Source organism: Peromyscus leucopus, chromosome 9 (assembly GCF_004664715.2).
Source record: "Peromyscus leucopus breed LL Stock chromosome 9, UCI_PerLeu_2.1, whole genome shotgun sequence".
Taxonomy (NCBI): domain Eukaryota; kingdom Metazoa; phylum Chordata; class Mammalia; order Rodentia; family Cricetidae; genus Peromyscus; species Peromyscus leucopus.
The window spans coordinates 109,477,363-109,496,887 of NC_051070.1; the positions used below are offsets into that span (position 1 = coordinate 109,477,363).

Genomic DNA, 19,525 nt, shown 5'->3' on the forward strand with positions numbered 1-19,525 from the left:
GAGGGATCAGAACACCAACCAGACACACAACCTTTCACCTACAGTCTGTCCTGCCTATAGGATGTGCTGGGGTAAGGGTGGCAGAGATTATGGGAGTGGCCAACCAATGACTGGTCTAGTCTTAGACCCATGCTATGAGAGTGAGCCCACCCCTGACACTGTCTGGAGTGCCAGGACCCAGAGGCTAGATGGCCCAGAGACCCAGGATAGAATCAAACACAACTGGAGGGGGAAAAAAAAGTCAATGTATGATGTCTAACAATATTCTGCTATACTCATAGATTGGTGACTACCCCCCACCTCCCAATTGTCATCAGAGAGCCTTCATCCAGTAACTGATGAAAACAGATGCAGAGACACACAGCCAAACATTAGACTGAGCTCAGGGAATCCTGCTGAAGAGAGGGAGGAAAGATTGTATGCGTCAGAAGAGTCAAGGACACCACAAGAAAACCCACATTAACAACTAACTTGGGCTCATAGGAGCTCAGAGTCTGAACTGACAACCAGGGAGCCTGCAAGGGACCTAGGCCCTTTACATATATGTGACAGTTATGTAGCTTGGTCTACTTGTGGGACTCCAGGTGTTCTCCCTAAGGCTTTGGCTGGCTTTTGGGAACCTACTCCTTATACTGGGTTGCCTTGCCCAGCCTTAATACAAGGGAAGGTGCTTAGTCTCACTGAAACTTGATTTGCCAAGCAAGCTTTGTTGATACCCATGGGGGCCTGCCCCTTTCCTGAACAGAAACAGTGGAGGAGTGGTTAAGGGGGGGGGTGGAGAAAAGAAGTGGGGGAAGGGAAAGGAAGAAGAGGAGGGAAGGGAAACTGCAGTCAGGATGTAAAATAAATAAATAAATTTAATTAAAAAAAAAACCTAAATGGAGTACACTCATATAGATTTCTGTTCTTCAGACTGGGCAACTTGCACTTAATTACACCAAGTTAAGTCACTGTTCCAATACAAGAAATTATGTGTCCCACACGGTACTTGACCAGTCTGAAGCAAGTTTCTACAGTGAACAATGGGATTGTCTAAGTCAAAATTTATAGTAAATAGTACTTCAGATTCAAACCACACCTGTGTACCAAGAAAAAAAAAAATCAAGATTAATGGTTATTTATGATTTGAATTACACATGCACTGATATTTTCACATTTATTTTTAATGTAGTCTCAAGTTTTAAGGTCTTTGTTTCTTTCCTCCCAGCCCACTACTCTAGAAACATTCTGCAGGTGGAATAAGAATCTGGGTGCATGCATACATTTATATAATCTATTCCAGCAACTGAAGAAATGCTAAGAAAACCATTCTTGATTTAAAAATGAAAGTTCCAAGACTAGAGCTATAGCTCAGGCGGGAGTTTGCCTAAAATGCATGAAGCCCTCAGTGTGATCCCTAGGACCTCACAGACTAGACTTGTAGGAGGACACAGAGGTAGAGGAAGGGAACAGTGGGAGAGGGGCAAGATATGGTAATAGGGGACTGAAGATGGTCAAAGTTTATTATACAAACGTATGAAATGGAATAATGAAACCCATTATTTTATACAACAATGCCAATAAAAATGGGAGAAGTTTTATTTAAAATAGAAGTCATGTCTGGGCTGTGGCTAAAGGTCATGTCTGGGTCCGTGGCCCTACCACAGCCAGGGTGTGTGGTGATGTCCATGGCTCCTGATACCATCAAAGGCTATGCCAATGCCAGGGGTCTGGGATGCCACCTGGGACCATGTGAGTATCCAAGGGCCATACTGCCACTGAAGCCATGCCTATCTGAGTGGCCTTTGCTGCCACCTAGAGCCAAGATGACATCCAAGCCCAAACTGCTGCTGCTGACTATGTCTGGGTCCATGGTCCTACCATAGCCAGGGTCTGTGTCAATGTCCATAGCCAGTGGTATCACCAAAGGCCACAAAGATGCCTGGGGTCTAGGCTGAAACCTGTGGCCAGGTTGGTGCCTGAGGGCCATACCTCCTCCAAGGCCACACTGATCTGAGTGGCCTACAATGCCACCTGGGGCCATGGTGTTGTCCGGGCCAGAGTTGCTGCGGAGGGCCATTTCTGGGTCCATGGCACTACCACAGCCAGGGTCTGTGGTGATGTCCCTGGTTCCTGATACCATCGAAGGGCCAATGCCAGCAGTCTGGGCTGCTACCTGGGGCCATATTGGTACCCAAGGGCCATGCCAATCTGAGTGGCCTACACTGCCATCTTGGGCCATAGTGACATCCAAGCCTGGGCTGGGTCTGTATTGATGTCCTTGGTCCATGGTACAACCAAAGGCCAGATGGATACCCAGGATCTGGGCTACAACCTGTGGCCATGTTGGTGTCTGTGTTGCCACATGGGGCCATGGTGTCATTCAGGCCCAGGCTGCTACTGTGTCTGGATCTGTGGCCCAGCAGCAGCCAGGGTCTGGGTTGATGTCCATGGCTCCTGTTGCCACCAGGGACTGAGTGGATACACAGTGTCCAGACAGCCACCTAAGACCATGTTGGTGTCCAAGGGCCTTGCTGCCACCAGGGTCATGGTGATGTCCGGCCCCGAGCTGTTAACTGAGGGCATGTCTGGGTCCTTGTTCCTGCTGCAGCTGAGGTCTGTGATGATGTCCATGGCCCGTGTTACCACAGGGAATAATAGGAACCATGCATGTTGAAATCCGAGGGCTGTGTTCAGATGGCCCCACCATTACTGACCCAATCTCCCCGCCCCTCCCCCTTGGGAGAGCTAGGCCCACGGCACTTGGAAGAGATGACCCCCACCCTTCACCACAGGCACAGGAGAGCTGGCTCAGACCCTTGCTTGAAGGGGTGGTCCTAATGGCCCAGACCTACCAGTTCAGCTACCACCCAGACCCACATCCTGGGCCTTGGGTTGGCCCACCCTAACATCTACCCATCTATGACCTGCTGGAGTGTGAGACGGGACTGGTCCTGCAGAACACTAACCACAGGGTCTCCATGACTATGGCAACAGCAGGACATCTGAGAGGAGTTTTGGTGAGGGCCCAGTGATGATGGTGTAGTAGAGGCCTTGAACCAGACCACTGACTCATTGCAATGAACATTTTGAAGGCGGACAAAAGGTTTATACTATGTGACACACCACAGCTCCCGATGCCACTAGGATGAATGAAGGGGCATTGGAAAGATCGAGGTTTTTGTTTGTTTGTTTCTTTGCTTTGTTTTTAATTAATTTTGGGGGGGATGCATGTTGCAGGGGTGAGGGGAGGATATGGAGGGACTGAAAAGTGAATGGGACTGGAGTGCATGATGTGAAATTCCAAGAGAAATAAAGAATTATGTTAAAATAAATAAATAAATAAAATAAAAGTCAGGCTAAACTATACTATAATTTAAGTCATATGATAATCTACCCTAGAGGTTTTTACAAACTACCTTTGAAAAATCATACATACATAGGAAGTACAATAAAATCAAATAATTTATATTCTAATTAAAATTTCAGCAAAGCAAAATAAAACATATCAAATTTACCTTAAATAAAAACTAGGAGCTAAGAAATGCTTTCCCCTTCAAAAAAAATTACATATATAAAAGAAGTCCAGGAGACATAAATATGAATGTGCAAGATTTCTCCATTTCTCATCATTTATGCAAATGAAATAAATGAATAAAGATAGGCAAGTCCTTTCTTGGGGAAGAGTTTCAGCGGGAAAGGTTGAGAAGTGAGAGGGTAGTGGGGAGTTAAAAACTCCAAATGCATTTATTTACATGTATGAAAGTATCAAAAAAACATTGAAAAGGCCAAGTCCTAAATTTTATTTTCTGGCCAGAGCTACAGAAAGGCTTCAGAGGGGCCTCAGCAGCCACATTCTGCTAGTTACTTCTCCTTTATTTGCCTCCTTGGGTTCCAGGAACACAAATGGTACACAGACATACATATAGGTAGAACACCCACATGCATATCACTTTTTAAAAATTTATTTCTAGAGCCTGGCGGATCTCTGTGAGTTTGAGGCCAGCCTGGTCTACAGAGTGAGATCCAGGAAAGGCGCAAAACTACACAGAGAAACCCTGTCTCGAAAAAACCAAAAAATTTATTTCTAGGGGATAAAGAGATGATTCAGGGGCTGGAGAGATGGCTCAGTGGTTAAAAGCACTGACTGCTCTTCCAGAGGTCCTGAGTTCAATTCCCAGCAACCACATGGTGGCTCACAACCACCTGTAATGAGATCTGGTGCCCTCTTCTGGCCTGCAGTCACATATGCTGTGTACATAATAAATAAATAAATCTTTAAAAAAAAAAAAAAAAAAAAAAAAAAAGAGATGATTCAGTAGTTAAGAGCACTGGCTGCTCTTCCAGAGTACCTGGGTTAAATTCCCAGCACCCATATGACAGCTCACAACTGTCTGTAACTCCAGTTCCAGGGGATCCAACAATCTCACAGAGATACACATGCAGGTAAAATAAAAATAAATAATTTTTTAAAAGAACGAAAAGCAAATAAGTTTATTTCTAAGCACAGGTAAGAGCGACTGCAAAATTTCAGAGTTCAGAACACGTGTGGATTCCTAGGATCAAGCAGTAAGTACCTAACCTGTTAAGTATCCCTGACAGCAGCTTGCAGAGTTATCCTGGCACCACTAATAAGCCTATTTAATTCCTTTAACGATACTGACAAAGTACCTGGCAAGTATAATTTTCCTTCAATTTTACCTTTTTCTCCCCATCCTCTTTTCCAGATCCTGGTTAAAAGACTAAGCATGCTTTCCTGGACACTTCGAGCTTCCTCTCTCTTCCTCTCTGCGAGTCCTCCCCTGTATGCCACGCAGCTGCCTGTCAACCTCTACTGCAAAGTGAACAGCATGCTTTCCTCTTCTCCTCCTCCTCCTCCCTCCTCCCAGTAGCCGCCAGAATCTTCAGTTTGCCTGTTGTCTCTCCTCTTCAGTTCTAACTGTCCTCTAGCTTAAGAAAACAAAGTACTCCGAACCAAAGTAACTCAACACTGCCAACCCTTATCCACTGTTTAATTTAGTAATACTGGACTGAACTAGCCCCTGATAATGATTTTTAAAACTGAGCAGGAAATATGCACTAATCTGAAAACACCCATGACTAGCAGAGTAGCATTGTCCAAGATGTTTAAGATTACATGAAACTGGAGTGAGGTTCTCTAGCTTAAGGTTCACTTACCCTCTCAGCTACCAATATAACAACTTCCCCCAACAGTCCAGAAAAATTAGATCTACCCCTACTTCCCAAGCTACCCATGCTGCTGCATGCACACTTACGCCTTCAGTCACTGTTCCTTGATTGTCTTGCCCATCTTCATCATCATCTTCGTCATCTGCTTCTCCTTTTTGAACAAATTCATTTCTTGTTCGAAGGTACAAATCCCAAAGTTTACAAGCAGCTTTATATTCAGGGGAATCTGGCTATACATTAGCAAAGAGCAAAGAAAGAAACATTACTTTTATTGATAATTGCTAGTTTTAAAGAATCCTGTTCAATAGAGACTGATATTTTGAGGCAAATTTGAAAATGCAACTATTACAATTATTTCAAAATTTTTATGATTAGAAGATATGCAAGACTTAATCCATTTTCTAAAAAAAATGAACATGCATTTTGAAGGCATTCAGAAATAAACTTACAGAGACACTTGAGGCAGAAGACAAATGATTAGCTAACTTAAAATTAACAATATAAGAAAGTCAATATAAAGACTTGTTATAAAAGATAAAAACAGATGAAATTATTTCTATTTTACAATAGACTAACAGCAAACTTCAAAATATTCAAAGAATTAAACTACCTAAAAAAAAAAAAATACTTAAAGCCAGGTTGTGGTGGCACAAGCCTTTAATCCCAGCACTTGGGAGGCAGAGGCAGGCGGATCTCTGTGAGTTCAAGGCTAGCCTGGTCTACAGAGCGAGAGATCCAAGAGGCACCAAAACAACACAGAGAAACCCTGTTTTCGAGAGAAAAAAAAAAGAAAACAACAAACAAAAAAACAATGCCTAAATACACAAAAGCGGAGAAAGGTTTCAAAGAAACAAAGATAGGAGGAAAATCCAATGAAATAGCTGTGGGGGTTTGAAGGAAAATGGCTCCCATAGGCTCACAGGAGTGGCATTATTGGAAGTGTGGCCTTGTTGGAGGAGGTGTGTCACTTGGGTTGGGATTGAGGTTTCAGAGGCTCAAGCTCCAGTGTCACTTTCTCTTCCTGTTGCCTGCCAATCCAGATGTAGGACTCTCAGTTCTTTCTCCAAAACCATGTCTACCTGCATGCTGCCATGCTTCCTACCATGTCGATAATGCACTAAACCTTTGAACTGTAAACCAGGCCCAATCAAACGCTTTCCTTTATTAGAGTTTCCATGATGGATGGGGGATGGGGGGAGCTGGAGAGATGGCACAGTGGTTAAGAGCACTGACTGCTCTTCCAGAGGACCCAGGTTCAATTCCCAGCACCCACATGGAAGCTCACAACTGTCTGTAACTTCAACATCTGACACTCTCATACAAACATATATGCAGGCAAAACACCAATGCAAATAAAACAAAAATAAATAATAATAATAAAAAGAGTTGCCATGGTAATGATGTCTCTTCACAGCAATATAAACCCTATCTAAGACAATTGCCAGTCTAAAAGAAGAGAGAATGAAGTATAAGCAATATATGAAAATATTAAGGCTGAAAACTTCCCCTGAGAAAAAAATATCAACCCAAAATTTAGGAAGCAAAGCTCACAAGTAAAAAGAGAGGGACATCTAGATGCATCACAATAAAACCAAAAAGAAAAGAGCCAGAAAAACAGATCACCTTTAAAGAAACTGCAGCAGTAATAACAGATATAGCCAACTTTTTTCCTCAGGTACTAAAGATCTACCCTAAAGCTTTGCACATGTTAAGCTAGGGCTCTATATCTGAGCTACATGTAGCCCCAGCTCCCAGTTAAGTTCTTAAAGCAATGCAGAAAAAAAAAAAAAGTAAAAAGTTAGGTATGGTTGCATGAGTCTGTAATCCTAATATTTGTAAATCTGAGGCAGAAGGACTGCCATGAGTATGAAGCCAGTTCAGGTTACACAGTCAGTACCAGGGATAGTCAGGCTACACAGAGACCCTATCGCAAAGCAACACCAAAGTTGTAAATTTGTGAGTAAAAAAATATGTAAAATAATATTCATGTATGGAATTCAAATTCTGCTACAAAAAAAGTACTAGGCAGTATGAATAAGAAGAGGTGCCCAGAGCATAATTATTATAAAGTCTTGTTTACATTTTTTATAAAGTATTGTTTGCATGTAGTAGTGATATGTAATTAGCTGCTGCTGCTTTTTTTTTTTTTTTTTTTTTTTTAAGTCTACAGCACACCAGTATTCCCAGGTGATCTCCCATCCAAGTACTAACCAGGCCCGACCCTGCTTAGCTTCCGAGATCAGATGAGATCTGAAGAATTCAGGGTAGTATGGCCATAGATTTTTGACAAGTTAACTATTGAAACTTAAAATTTCTTGAGGCTGGGGATATACCCGTGGTACAACATATAGTTGACATATTGAAATCCTGAGGTTCAATCCCAGCAGAGATTTTTTTTTAATGAAAAAGAATAAAATACTTTACTAAGACTTTACAAATACTAAATTTTAGATGAAATAAATCAAAACTAAAATCTTAAAAATTTTACAAAACAACAGGGTGGTGGTGGAGCATGCTTTTAATCCCAGCACTGGGGAGGCAGAGATAGACAGATCACTGTGAGTTCAAGGACAGCCTGGTCTATAAATCGAGTTCAAGGACAGCCCAGCTATTTTACAGAGAAACTCTGTCTCAAAAAAAACCACAAACAAATAAATAAAAACATATTCATCAGACTACAAAAATTGGAGGCTGTGGTTGTTCAAAAGTAAGAGTGCCATTTAAATAAGATTCAATCCCTAGCATTAAAAAAAAAAGTTTAAAACACACAATGCAAAGATATTCGAAACATAATTTAAAAATGGTTAGTATTCAAAATATTTTAATTTCCAGAATATAAAAATACAAAGACAGCAAGTTTGAGACCAGCCAGCCTTGGTTACATATTGAGACCTTGTTTCCACAAAACAAAACAAAAAATTCCCTCCAAACCAATTACACAAACAAAAATCAAAACAACAATAAAATAAGGTAGAAAAACTATTACTTATCTGAATAATTGCTAAATATTAAAAAGCTAGCTTGGGGCTGCAAAGATAGCTCAGCAGTTAAGAATACTGACTGCTCTTACAGAGGACCAGAGTTTGGTTCCAAACACTCACACAGCAGCTTACACCATCTGGAACTCATTTTAGAGGACCTGATGTTCTCTTCTGGCCTCTGTGGGCATTATACATACATGATGCACTTACATACATGCAGGCAAAACATGCATGCACATTATATGTATATAATGTAATATATATGATATATAATGTATAATATAATACATATATTTTCTAAGTATATATATATAAAGATATACATATTATCTTTTTTAAACAATTACTGGGCATGGTGACATACATCTGTAATCCTAGTACTTTGAAGATGGAGGCAAGAAGATCAGAAGCTCAAGGTCAGCCAATACCTACTATATAGTTCTCCCAAATTAAATAAATAAAATTTTAAAATTTAAAAGATTATAAAAACAAGACAATTATAAAATTAGATCCTTTCCAAATCTGATGCTTTCTTACCTTATAATAGGCCTTTGCATTGTTAAAAAGCAACTGGAAGTCTGCAGTCAGCAGATTAACATCATCATACTCTTCCATTTTCAGTTTCTGTTGAATTTTCATTAAGTCAATAGGCTGAGAAACCACTTCATAATAGTCTGGTTGATTTCTGTTAAAATTTAAATATCTTTTAATGACATTAATCCAAAGCTTATAAAAAGTTGTATTTCAAAACTATTTGTGTAATATCCAACACACCAAGCAACAAATAGAATTAGAAATTTATCAAGGGACTTGCCCTCGTTACTATAGCGAAAAGGAAATAACGAAAGCAAGGTGCAGATGTGTTTTCTTTTCAAAATATGTATTAATCACACAAAACAAAAAATCTAAGTTAACAGAATGATCAACTTTATATGCCAAATATCTAAGGTTAAAGGTCCCAGAACTAAACGTATGCCATTGGTATCTTGTATAAAAATAACTTACATTTCCTAGTTTCCAAAGTGGCTCAGAACACAATTCAAAGCTCTTTTTAAAAATTACACAATGAGCCAAGTGTAGTGGCGCACACCTTTAATCCTAGCACTTGAGAGGCAGAGGCAGGTGGATCTCTGTGAGTTTGAGGTCAGCCTGGGCTACAGAGTGAGTTTCAAAACAGCTGGAGCTACCTAGTGAGACCCCGTCTCAAACAAAAACAAACAAACAAAAATCACAAAAAGGGTTTTCCTTTCCCACTTAGTGACCGCAGAACCTTTTCTTGTCATGTACTATTACTTATAGTGCTTCACAATCAACTAATAAAGGTACAAAGGAGAAAGATGCTTATCAAGTGTGAAGGAACAGGAGCTACATCTAAATACAATGTTACAGGAATGATAGACACAAATGCAGATAGTGGGCTAGGGATGCAACTATGTGTCAGGGCGCTTGCCTAGCATGAACATGGCCCTTGCTCAATCCTCAACACTACCAAAGTGGGGTAAAGATGGGCAAACCTAGAATAGTGATAGCAGTTATACCCTGAAAAGGGGGGACAGAAAAGGAAACAAAGGCAATTAGGAAAGTTTTCAGTTCTTAAGATAATTTCTTGGGATCATGGACATTAATAGTCTTTCTGGCTTTTTTCTAAAGGAGTTCCACAAAACAAGCAAACTTAAAAATAATCTGAGTGATTATTTTCTCAATTTCCCAATAAGGTTATTTAGTTCCCTTTTAGATGTGTAACAGAAAAGTTAATACATTCAAAGAATGTTATGGTCACTAGGGTTTAATCTCCTTTGAGAACTTGGCAAACACCTTATAGTCATTTTTCCAGCATGTATATTTGCTTTTTAAATGTTTAACTCTGTCATAAAAATTGTAAGAATATGAATCAGCAAGGTGTTAAACAGGTAAGGATGCTTGCTCCTAAGCCTGACAACCTGAGTTCAGCCCCCACCTAAACAGTGGAAGGAGAACCACCTCCTCCAAGTTGTTCTCTAACCTCCAAACATGTACACTTGAGTGGACGAATGCACAAAATACATAAATACAAAAAAATATATCTTTAATTTTAAGAACATCCTGAAGAATTTATTTTCCAAAGCAGTAAACTGACATAGGTTTGTGTGCTTATTTCCTATGAAACCAAAGGAGCACTATTCAAAACCCGGGACAGAGACTGGTATGGCACCAACCCATCTGTTGGCCCTATTTATAATCCTGTCAGCTATTTCAAGTTTGTCCTTCACAGTGAAAAATAAATAAATCAAGCATAGAATCCCTTTTCAACGTTATTTTCTTATTTTCCTTCATTCTAAATAGTTATTCAGCCTTTCCTTGATTTTCATATATTTTTAAAGACTACAGACTAGTTATTTTGTAAAGCATTACTCAATTGGAGTGTTTCTTCTGGTTTCCTGTTGAAAATTCCCCATGTTCTTTATAGGACCGAGTTTAGCAGAGGTGATGGATGTGGCAGTAGCTCACTGGATCTTCCCAGAAGGCTCATGGTTTTATCTTGTTCTATTACTCTGATAAGGTTACCTTTGATCAAGGCAGCATCTGCCAGGCTTCTCTACAGTTTCATTTGTACTTTACAGGGAGATACTTTCAGAAAGCCCATTTCTAATCATATTTTCAATTTACTCATTTATTATTTGCATATGGGTCCCTGAGTTCCTACTATACTAAATGGGTTAAAGACTATTATGATAACAATGACCATTGTTTTTGAGATAGGGTCTCAACTATTTAGCCCCGGCTGTCCACAGCTAGGTTGGCCTTGAACTCAGAGAGATCCACCCATCTCTCAATGTCTATGTTAATATCAAACTGCTTTAAGGTAGCTTCTATATTTTGTTTTCATTTTTCATGTTTTGAGACAAGGTGTCACTATATAATCCAAGCTGGCTTAGAACTTACTATGTAACTCAGACAGGCCTCCCAATCATGATCTACCTACCACAGTCTTCTGAATGATAGGAATATAAGCAAGAACCATCACATTCAGCTGACAGTATTTATTTTCTATGATCTTCTAACATGTTATCACTTTCTGTGTACTTATTTATTTCCTGGCACCATATAATTCTCCAGTATCATCCCTGCCCTGCTCTGAAAATCAGGTATTTCTTTAAGAAATTCAGGTACCTTCTAAAGGTAAGTAGTATTGAAACAATAAGATGTGCTCATTTCTCTCTCTCTCTCTCTCTCTCTCTCTCTCTCTCTCTCTCTCTCTCTCTCTCTTGGTTTTTCAAGACAGAGTTTCTCTGTGTAGTTTTTCTGCCTGTCCTGGATCTCGCTCTGTAGACCAGGCTGGCCTTGAACTCACAGAGATCCATCTGGCTGGGATCCATCTGAGTGTTGGGATTAAAGGTATGAACCACCATTACTTGGCCATCTGTTCTCATTTCTACTGGGGTGTTACTGATTTCATGCTTTCTCAGTGGAAAGAGATAGGGAATATAGATATGCTTATAAACGAATATACTTGTAAATAGCTCTGCACCTGCATACATTAGAAACCATGAATTCTGCTGGGCAGTGGTGGCGCACGCCTTTAATCCCAATACTCAGGAGGCAGAAGCAGGTGGATCTCTGAGAGTTCCAGGCCTGCCTGGTCTACAGAGCAAGTTCCAGGACAGCTAAGACTACACAGAGAAACCCTGTCTCAAAAAAAAAAAAGAAAAAAGAAACATGAATTCTAATTCAACATAGGACTCTCTCCAACTATAGGGCTCATTCCAGTTTTCTTTCTCTACTCATATTCCCCTTCTCAAGTAGTGAGAAACCTACTCACATGTTGATATATATGACTGTTCTTTTGTATATAATAATTCTTACTGCTATCCTACCTCCAACCCACAAAGCTCTTACCCTGCTTGGACCTAGAATTGTTTGTGCTAGGCTACCCACCCTGTGGACACCTTCCTTACATCTCACTCAGCTTCCACAATCCCACCACAGACCACTGCTAGTACTCCTCTCCTAAATAGGGTTATTCTCATTCTTCTTCCACTTAGGTTCAACACCCTGCATTACAAAAGCTCTAACACAAAACTCCTATAGAGTTCCACTTCTTGTCTTCCCTATAGATACCTACTTTGTTCAGCCTTACCTAGTTGCTTCTGAACTTCATGAATTGTTAAGGAAGGAAAGAAGGAATGAATTTAACTTTCAGAGACTCATATCAAGTACTTTTGATTTTAATGAAGTATAAAATGCAATGCTGGGGCTGGAGAGATAGTTTAGCAGTTTAAAGTCCTTCTAGCTCTTCCAGAGGAACACTATTTAGTTCCCAGCATCCATGTCAGGTGGCTGGCATCAGTTAGTAACAATAAAGGACCATCTTGGCCTAATAATACTGATACAGTTGGGTGGTACTGAAAGACTTTTTCAGAATGAGCATTAAGACTTTGATAATTTGATATCCAAGATGGGGCCAACAGTTTATTCTTTTTTGCTAATGTTGGACCAAAACAGCCTTTCATGCTTGTAGGTAGACAACATCTGTAAACAACTGAGAATCCACTAAGGACATGTACCTAAAGAGGTAAGCAAGAAAGTGCTTCACAAACAATTTTAGAATCACCTCTCTCTCTCTCTCTCTCTCTCTCTCTCTCTCTCTCTCTCTCTCTCTCTCTTACACACACACACACACACACACACACACACACACACACACACAAAGTGATGGATCATGAGATACAATATGATCAAAACAGCAATCCTTTACTTTCAAAATGCATAGCTTTACATATATTTTCATGAAAATCAAACATACACAATAGTATAAAAGGGTTGGGAACATAACTCGGGCTTAAAAATGTTTGCCTAGCATGTACAAAGCCCTAGGTTCATTTGCCAGTATTGCAAAAAACAAACAGCAAAATAAAAAGTATGATCCAGACTTTATAACACAATTAGTGCTTTTATAAACTCATTCAGACTTTTCTCCACAGGTATATGCAAACAAAATTTAACATAAATAGTTCTGGGCAGTGCACATTCTTTTGTACAAGCTTTTCTCCTTCTATAATACATAAGGGCACCCTGACATTATATGACTACAGAGAATAGATAAGGATCAATTAATGTTTAAACCAGAACACTAAGAAACACTAACCTTGATGTGTAGGGTCTGCTCACTACTCCAAAGCCACTCTCCTTCCTCCGAGGATGATGGCATTTAAATCTACAGACCATATTCCTCAGCCCTACCACGGTTAAGTTCCAGCCAACACAAAGCTAAGGTATGCCATGTTCAGTTCACATCCTTAATGCAGCCTTCTTTTCCCGGTCAGCTAAGGGTACTTATAGGGAATCACCTTGGATTATGATGATACCCCAAGGACAGAAGAACAGGGATACACAGACTTGGTCCCTAAAGACATGGCAGAACAGGTCTTCTAATAAAAAATAAAATTCTCTTTTGTTTCAGCCATTGTTACCAACAATCAAACCTTAATACAGTCTAAAGTTAACAAAATAAAGTCTCAAAGATATTCACAGCCAGGTGTGGTGGTGGCTCCCACCTATAATCCCAGCACTCAGGAGGCTGAGGCATAAAACCTTGAGAAAATGTGCATTTTACAGAACTGCTTAGGCACAGGACCCCTATCTTCAAAACTGCAAGGTAACAGTGCTCCAGCTTCTGTAGTCTACATCGGCACTTCTCAGTACTAGGGGGTTGATAGAAAGCAGCAAGCAGAGGGCATACATTTTTCTGTAATATTTTATCTTTAATTAGGTGTACATCTGTCATTACAGGTATGTGCATGTGAGTGCAGTGCCCATGGAGGTCAGAAGAGGAAATCAAATCCCCTGAAGCTGAAGTTCCAAGCATTCTGAGCTGCCTGACATGGGTCCTCTGAAGAGCAGTACACTTCCTTAATCCCTGTACTCTCTCTCCAGGTCCCAGGTCATACCTTTTCTATGAAGGGTTTTATGTACACCAACATGATGCTCTTTTATGTAACATAATGGTCAAAAACACAAGCGTCATAGAAAAACATGAGTTTGAACTCTAATTATCTTTTAGAACTTGTGGAAGTTCCTATCTATAAACTGTGATGTCAATTTCTAAAAAGCATTTATGTGACATGTATAAAGAATGCATGGCACTCAGACAAGCAAGAGACTCAGTAGCAAAGGCACTCGCCACCAAACTAACAACCCGAGTTCTATCCTTGGGACCCACAGGGTAGAAGGTTAAAAAAAAAAAATCAACTCCCACAAATTCTCCATATATACACACGTATACACACACACACAGAGACACACAAATAAATAAATAAGTATCTTGATGAATAAGACTGAAATTAAGATAGAATAAAAGACTAAATTGAATCCCAGAATGAAACCATTTCTTATGAAGGAAAACTCCATTACCAAACACTCTCTGTGTAGACCCTGCGTCAAATCCTCCCACTGTATGTAAGTGTTCCCAACTCACCTCCGTTTTGGTGCCCTAATGAACAGCTCACAGAGGAGTCTGCCCTGCTCATCCTTATAGTCTCGGATGGTGTTATAGAGTTCATGGCACACAGCAATCTACACAAAGGAAGAAAAAAAAATATCAAAATGTCAAAAAATCCAACAAAGGCCCAAGGATTATCAACAATTCTTTAACTAAAACATCTCCATAAAAGAAAAACAGAGGGGTTGGGAATTTAGCTCAGTGGTAGAGTGCTTGTCTAGCAAGCTCAAGGCCCTGGATTTGATCCTCAGCTCCAAAAAAAAAAAAAAAAAAAAAAAAAAAAAAGAAGAAGAAGAAAAACAGAGAGCCGGGAGGTGGTGGCACACGCCTTTAATCCCAGCACTCGGGAGGCAGAGCCAGGCAGATCTGTAAGTTGGAGGCCAGCCTGGGCTACACAGTGAGTTCCAGAAAAGGCGCAAAGCTACACAGAGAAACCCTGTCTCAAAAAACCAAAAAGGAAAAACCGAGAAGAAAAAGGAAACTCCTCAAAGTGTCCAGTGGAACCCCAAGTCTGAAGTGTGCTGAAAGGACGTATTCTTTAAAACGTTTGGGAGGCAGAAGCAAAAGGTAGCTCTACTAAGGCCAGCCTGGTCTACAGAGTGAGTTGTAGGCCAGGCAGGGCTGTATAGCAAGACCCTGTCTTAAACACCAAAATAAATATATAAACAAACAAACAAAAGATACTCTTAAGTTTTTCTAACTTAAGTTTTCATTAGATCTTTGTCCCTGACTCCCATTTCCTAGTACTAAGATCACAGGTATGCACCTCCATGCCTGACTCTGATTTTCTTTTAAACTAAATCAGCTCATTGGCTCATATCATTCTCCTGTTTAAAAGTAATCTAACTTAATAACTCGAGGTTCAGGGGATCTGACACCCTCTTTTGGCCTCAAAGAACTGCATGGACAAAGTGCCTTTACATACACACTGGCAAAAAATTCATACTCATAAAATAATGAAAATCACTTTTATTTTTTTGTTTTGTTTTTTTGTTTTGTTTTGTTTTTCGAGACAGGGTTTCTCTGTGTAGCTTTGCGCCTTTCCTGGAACTCGCTTTGGAGACCAGGCTGGCCTCGAACTCACAAAGATCCGCCTACCTCTGCCTCCCGAGTGCTGGGATTAAAGGCGTGCGCCACCACCGCCCGGCCTGAAAATCACTTTTAAAAAGTCATCTAAGCTGGGCATAGTGACACACAACTTTAATTCTAGCACTTGAAAGTCTAAGGCAGGAATTTGTTTATATTACACACTGAACTCCACGCTCCATGTGAAAATGGAGCTAGCGTCACATAACCATATCTCAAGCACTTGAACTGTGCTCACTACATGACAGGCACACAACTGTTTTGTTGAATGAATATAAAACACGAAACACTGATGTTTTCATTTTAAAATATTAAATTATACTATTACTATGAAGACTTGTGGCTAAATATATACTTTTCACAAAAGAAATAAACCTATCAAACCAGAGGGAAAAGAAGGCTATACAGCTCAACTGCTTCAAAGACGCAAGTGTAGGCAAACCTTAGGAAAGCAGGCAGACCATGAAGCCTTAGTTACTCACAGGATCTACAGTTGGAAGATTGGACAGTCTCCTCCTTTTCCTGCTTGGGCCTGGTGTGGGCACAGAATGGTGTGCATCATCAAAGTCCCCACTGACACTGCTGGAAGGGGAGGTAGCTCTTCTTCTCTTGGAACCCATGGAATCCAACTTCTTCTATAAGAAATAATTAGCCAAGTACTTATATTTCATCTTCAACAATGCCAACAAACTCTCAGCTAGGCACATACCACCAAACTTCTGGTTCATTTAAGGTAGTTCATTCCAGAGGAATTTAACTAGCTCTAAGTTCTTTTGTTTATTTAAGTCCTGGACTTCAATGTTTTTAGCCTTTTACTTATCAGAGTGCCATACTATCAAACTCTGATAGGGCAAATTTGGCAGAAGTATACACATTTATGTCAATAATTCTACATTATTCAACCACTTCTTGCCCCAGATTTATCCTAGAATATGGCTTTCCAACCTATATGTAGTCTTTTTTTTAATTTATTATTTTTGATGTATGTGGGTGTTATGCCTGCATAAGTATCTGTGCATCACATGTGCGCCTGATACCGGAAGAGGCCAGAAGAGGGCATCAGATCCCCTGCAATTGGAGGTACAACTGGCTGTGAGCTGTCAAGTAAGTGCCTGGAAATGAACCCAGCCAGGTCCTCTGGAAGAGCAGCCATCACTGGTAACCACTGAGCCACCTTCCCAGTCCTCCATGTGCAGTCTTTAACAGTGTGCTGGAAATACTGATCTCTAAGACCCTGAGGCAGCCTACTAAGCAGGAGGTACAAAGGGCTAGCAACCTCATCTGCTTTCCTGCATGTCTTACAATTATACCCATAACCTAAGTGGGCCATAGTGTGGAAAACAAAACTAAGAAGTGGTACTTAAGGCAATGAGTGGTGCAAAAGGAGGTGGAGCAGCAAACTTTCTAGCACCGTAAAAGTACCCTAAAAATGAATTCTCCACTTACAGCAGAATTCATAAAAAAATACTCCTGTGAAACAATGTAATTTTGCTATATCTGGGGAGAACTAGCAATCTGTGCTTTGAAGTCTTCTACTAAGTCTTCCCTTCAATTCTATGATGTACACTATAGTCACATATTTTGAAAATAGCATTAAGCCTCACTAGATGATCTGGAAGAACATGTTATATACATGGGCTCCTGGGTACCATGTGGACATTTGGAAGCGCATAAACATTTGCTCTTGGCTTTAGGCTGACTGAAATTTTTGTTTGCTTGCTGGCTTTTGGTATTTCTTATTGCTATTTGCAGTACTAGGGACAAGATGTAGGGCCTCACACATGATAGGAAGCACTCTAACCCTAAGCCATCTCTCTAATCCAGAAGAGACTGTGTGTGTGTGTGTGTGTGTGTGTGCGCGTGCGCGCGCGCGCGCGCGCGCGCGCGCGCACATAGGTTGACATTGGATGTCTTCCTTTAGCACTGTCCACCTTTTTTTTGAAAAAGGGTTGTTCATTAACCTGGAGAATGCCTAGTCAGTGAGTGCCGAAGACCTACCTGTCTCTACCCCTCTAGTGCGGGGGGTTATGGATACTACACCACACATGGCCTTTAGGTGGGTGCTGGGGGATCTACACTCAGGTCCTTATGTTTACACAGCAAGTACTTTACCCATTAAGATAGCTCCCTAACCCTCATAAGAACTATTTTTTGCTGGGCATGGGGCATGCCTTTAATCCCATAATCCCAGCACTTGAGAAGCAAGACAGAGGCAGGGGGAACCTCTGTGAATTCAAGGCCATCCTGGTCTACATATTGAGTTCTAGGCCAGCTCGGACTACATAGTGTCTCAAAAAAAGGGAAAAAAAAGAAAGAAAAGAAACTCTGCTTAACATAACTTTACAACATACACATTTGGCTATAATGTAAGAAATGCAACCACTGGAATGAGTTACTGCAGGTAAAGGTATAGACCCAGGAAGTCCTACAATGCTTCTATAATTTAACAGCAGTATCCAATAGTGCACTGTAATTCCAAGAACTTTTCTGAAGCTAACAGCTAACAGCAGACCCTGCTTCACTCCACATTTGATTTAGGAAATTCAGACTCCAGCACTAAACAAAGAAGAACAGTAGAGCACTGGCTGCCAGTGCTACGGAGAGAAAAATCAGGCTCTCCAGGAAACAAAAACAAGAAAAAACAAAACTAACAATCTCTTTAAGCAACTAAGAAACAAAAGGGGTCTCCTATCTCTGGCTTTGAACTTAAGTGCACACGTTGTTTAAAACAGAACCTACAGTGATGATGCTCCTTCCTCCAGGCTTTGGTTTGTTACTAAGTATATTAGTTTGAAATTGACTAAAAGTGGTTAAAAGTTTTCTACAAACTTAGGCCAAAAATACCCAGGTTCTGTTGTTGTTCACTTTATGAAAGACTGCTAACTGGCCATAATTCCACAAGTTAATGAAATTAAGGCCTATCCTTGGAAACACTGATAAACACAGGAGGGATTCAGATAGGAAGAATTACAAAACTTCGGAATGTTGGAAGGGAAACGGTAAAGAATGACAGGAACAGAAAAGGGTGAAGATGATCAGTAATTTACCAGCTTTACCAGAGCACAACCAGCGCCTCGAAAAGCCAATCTCCTCATTATGTCTGAAGGCCAAATGAAGCCAGTGAGAGAAGGTAGGGTTTTATAAGTGCTTATTCAGTTAGTTTATTCAGAACTGAAAGAGAAGAACAGGCAGAGAAAAGGGAAATAGGAGCGTAAGTGAGTACGAACAGACAGAAAACATAACATTCAAACAGAGCTGCTAAAGGAAAAGAAACAGGCATAATCAGTTCCCAGGTGCACCTGACATTCCTTCCATTTCAAAACCAAATGCTTCCACATGCTTAGAAATGTCTCACTGAGTTTCACCTTTACTCACATGAAATGACTGTCAATTCCAGGAATGAAGCATGCCTGCCCAAGTGCCCCCTAGTCAATAAGAGCAGAGTTCAATCACAGAGCTGGAATGGAGAGTGAACACATGTGGGAGGCTTACATGTGACACCAAGTGTTGGCAAGCTGGAACAAACCAAGAACGGCTCATGAGAGCAAACTCTACAAAATTCTTCCTCCCCTCCACCCAAGAGTCAGAGAAAAACATTTCTTTCTAAAAGTTCTATCTGCACTTAAGTTTAACAGGGCTTTAAAAAGTCTTCAATTATTTTAGCAGTTCAAAATCACTGCTTTTTATAATGCACTGGAAAACAAAAGACAAAAATGTAAATTATTAGTACTGAGTATATTGTAATTTTAGATGATATAGTAACAAAAACTCTTTCATCATTAATATACTTTCAAAAGACTAGAAAAAGATG

General features: G+C 40.3%; 1 protein-coding gene and 1 pseudogene across 34 annotated transcripts in view; both read right to left on the reverse strand.

Moving 5' to 3' along the window:
• Pbrm1 (polybromo 1) overlaps positions 1-19,525 on the reverse strand; it is a 110,196-nt gene that overhangs the window by 87,163 nt on the left and 3,508 nt on the right. For 5 of the 34 annotated variants that reach the window (XM_028891248.2, XM_028891243.2, XM_028891220.2 and 2 more), the window contains exons 2-7: positions 19,090-19,229; positions 18,762-18,885; positions 16,197-16,349; positions 14,605-14,702; positions 8,688-8,835; positions 5,256-5,399 (exon numbers count right to left, since the gene is read on the reverse strand). In XM_028891248.2, the coding sequence (XP_028747081.1) occupies positions 5,256-5,399; positions 8,688-8,835; positions 14,605-14,702; positions 16,197-16,349; positions 18,762-18,809 (591 nt within the window). In that variant the 5' untranslated portion in view covers positions 18,810-18,885; positions 19,090-19,229. Of the gene's footprint in view, positions 1-5,255; positions 5,400-8,687; positions 8,836-14,604; positions 14,703-16,196; positions 16,350-18,761; positions 18,886-19,089; positions 19,388-19,525 lie in introns of those variants that run through there. The other 29 variants (XM_028891244.1, XM_028891221.2, XM_028891222.2 and 26 more) reach the window with 13 other exon arrangements.
• LOC114708199 lies at positions 7,331-7,450 on the reverse strand (annotated as a pseudogene).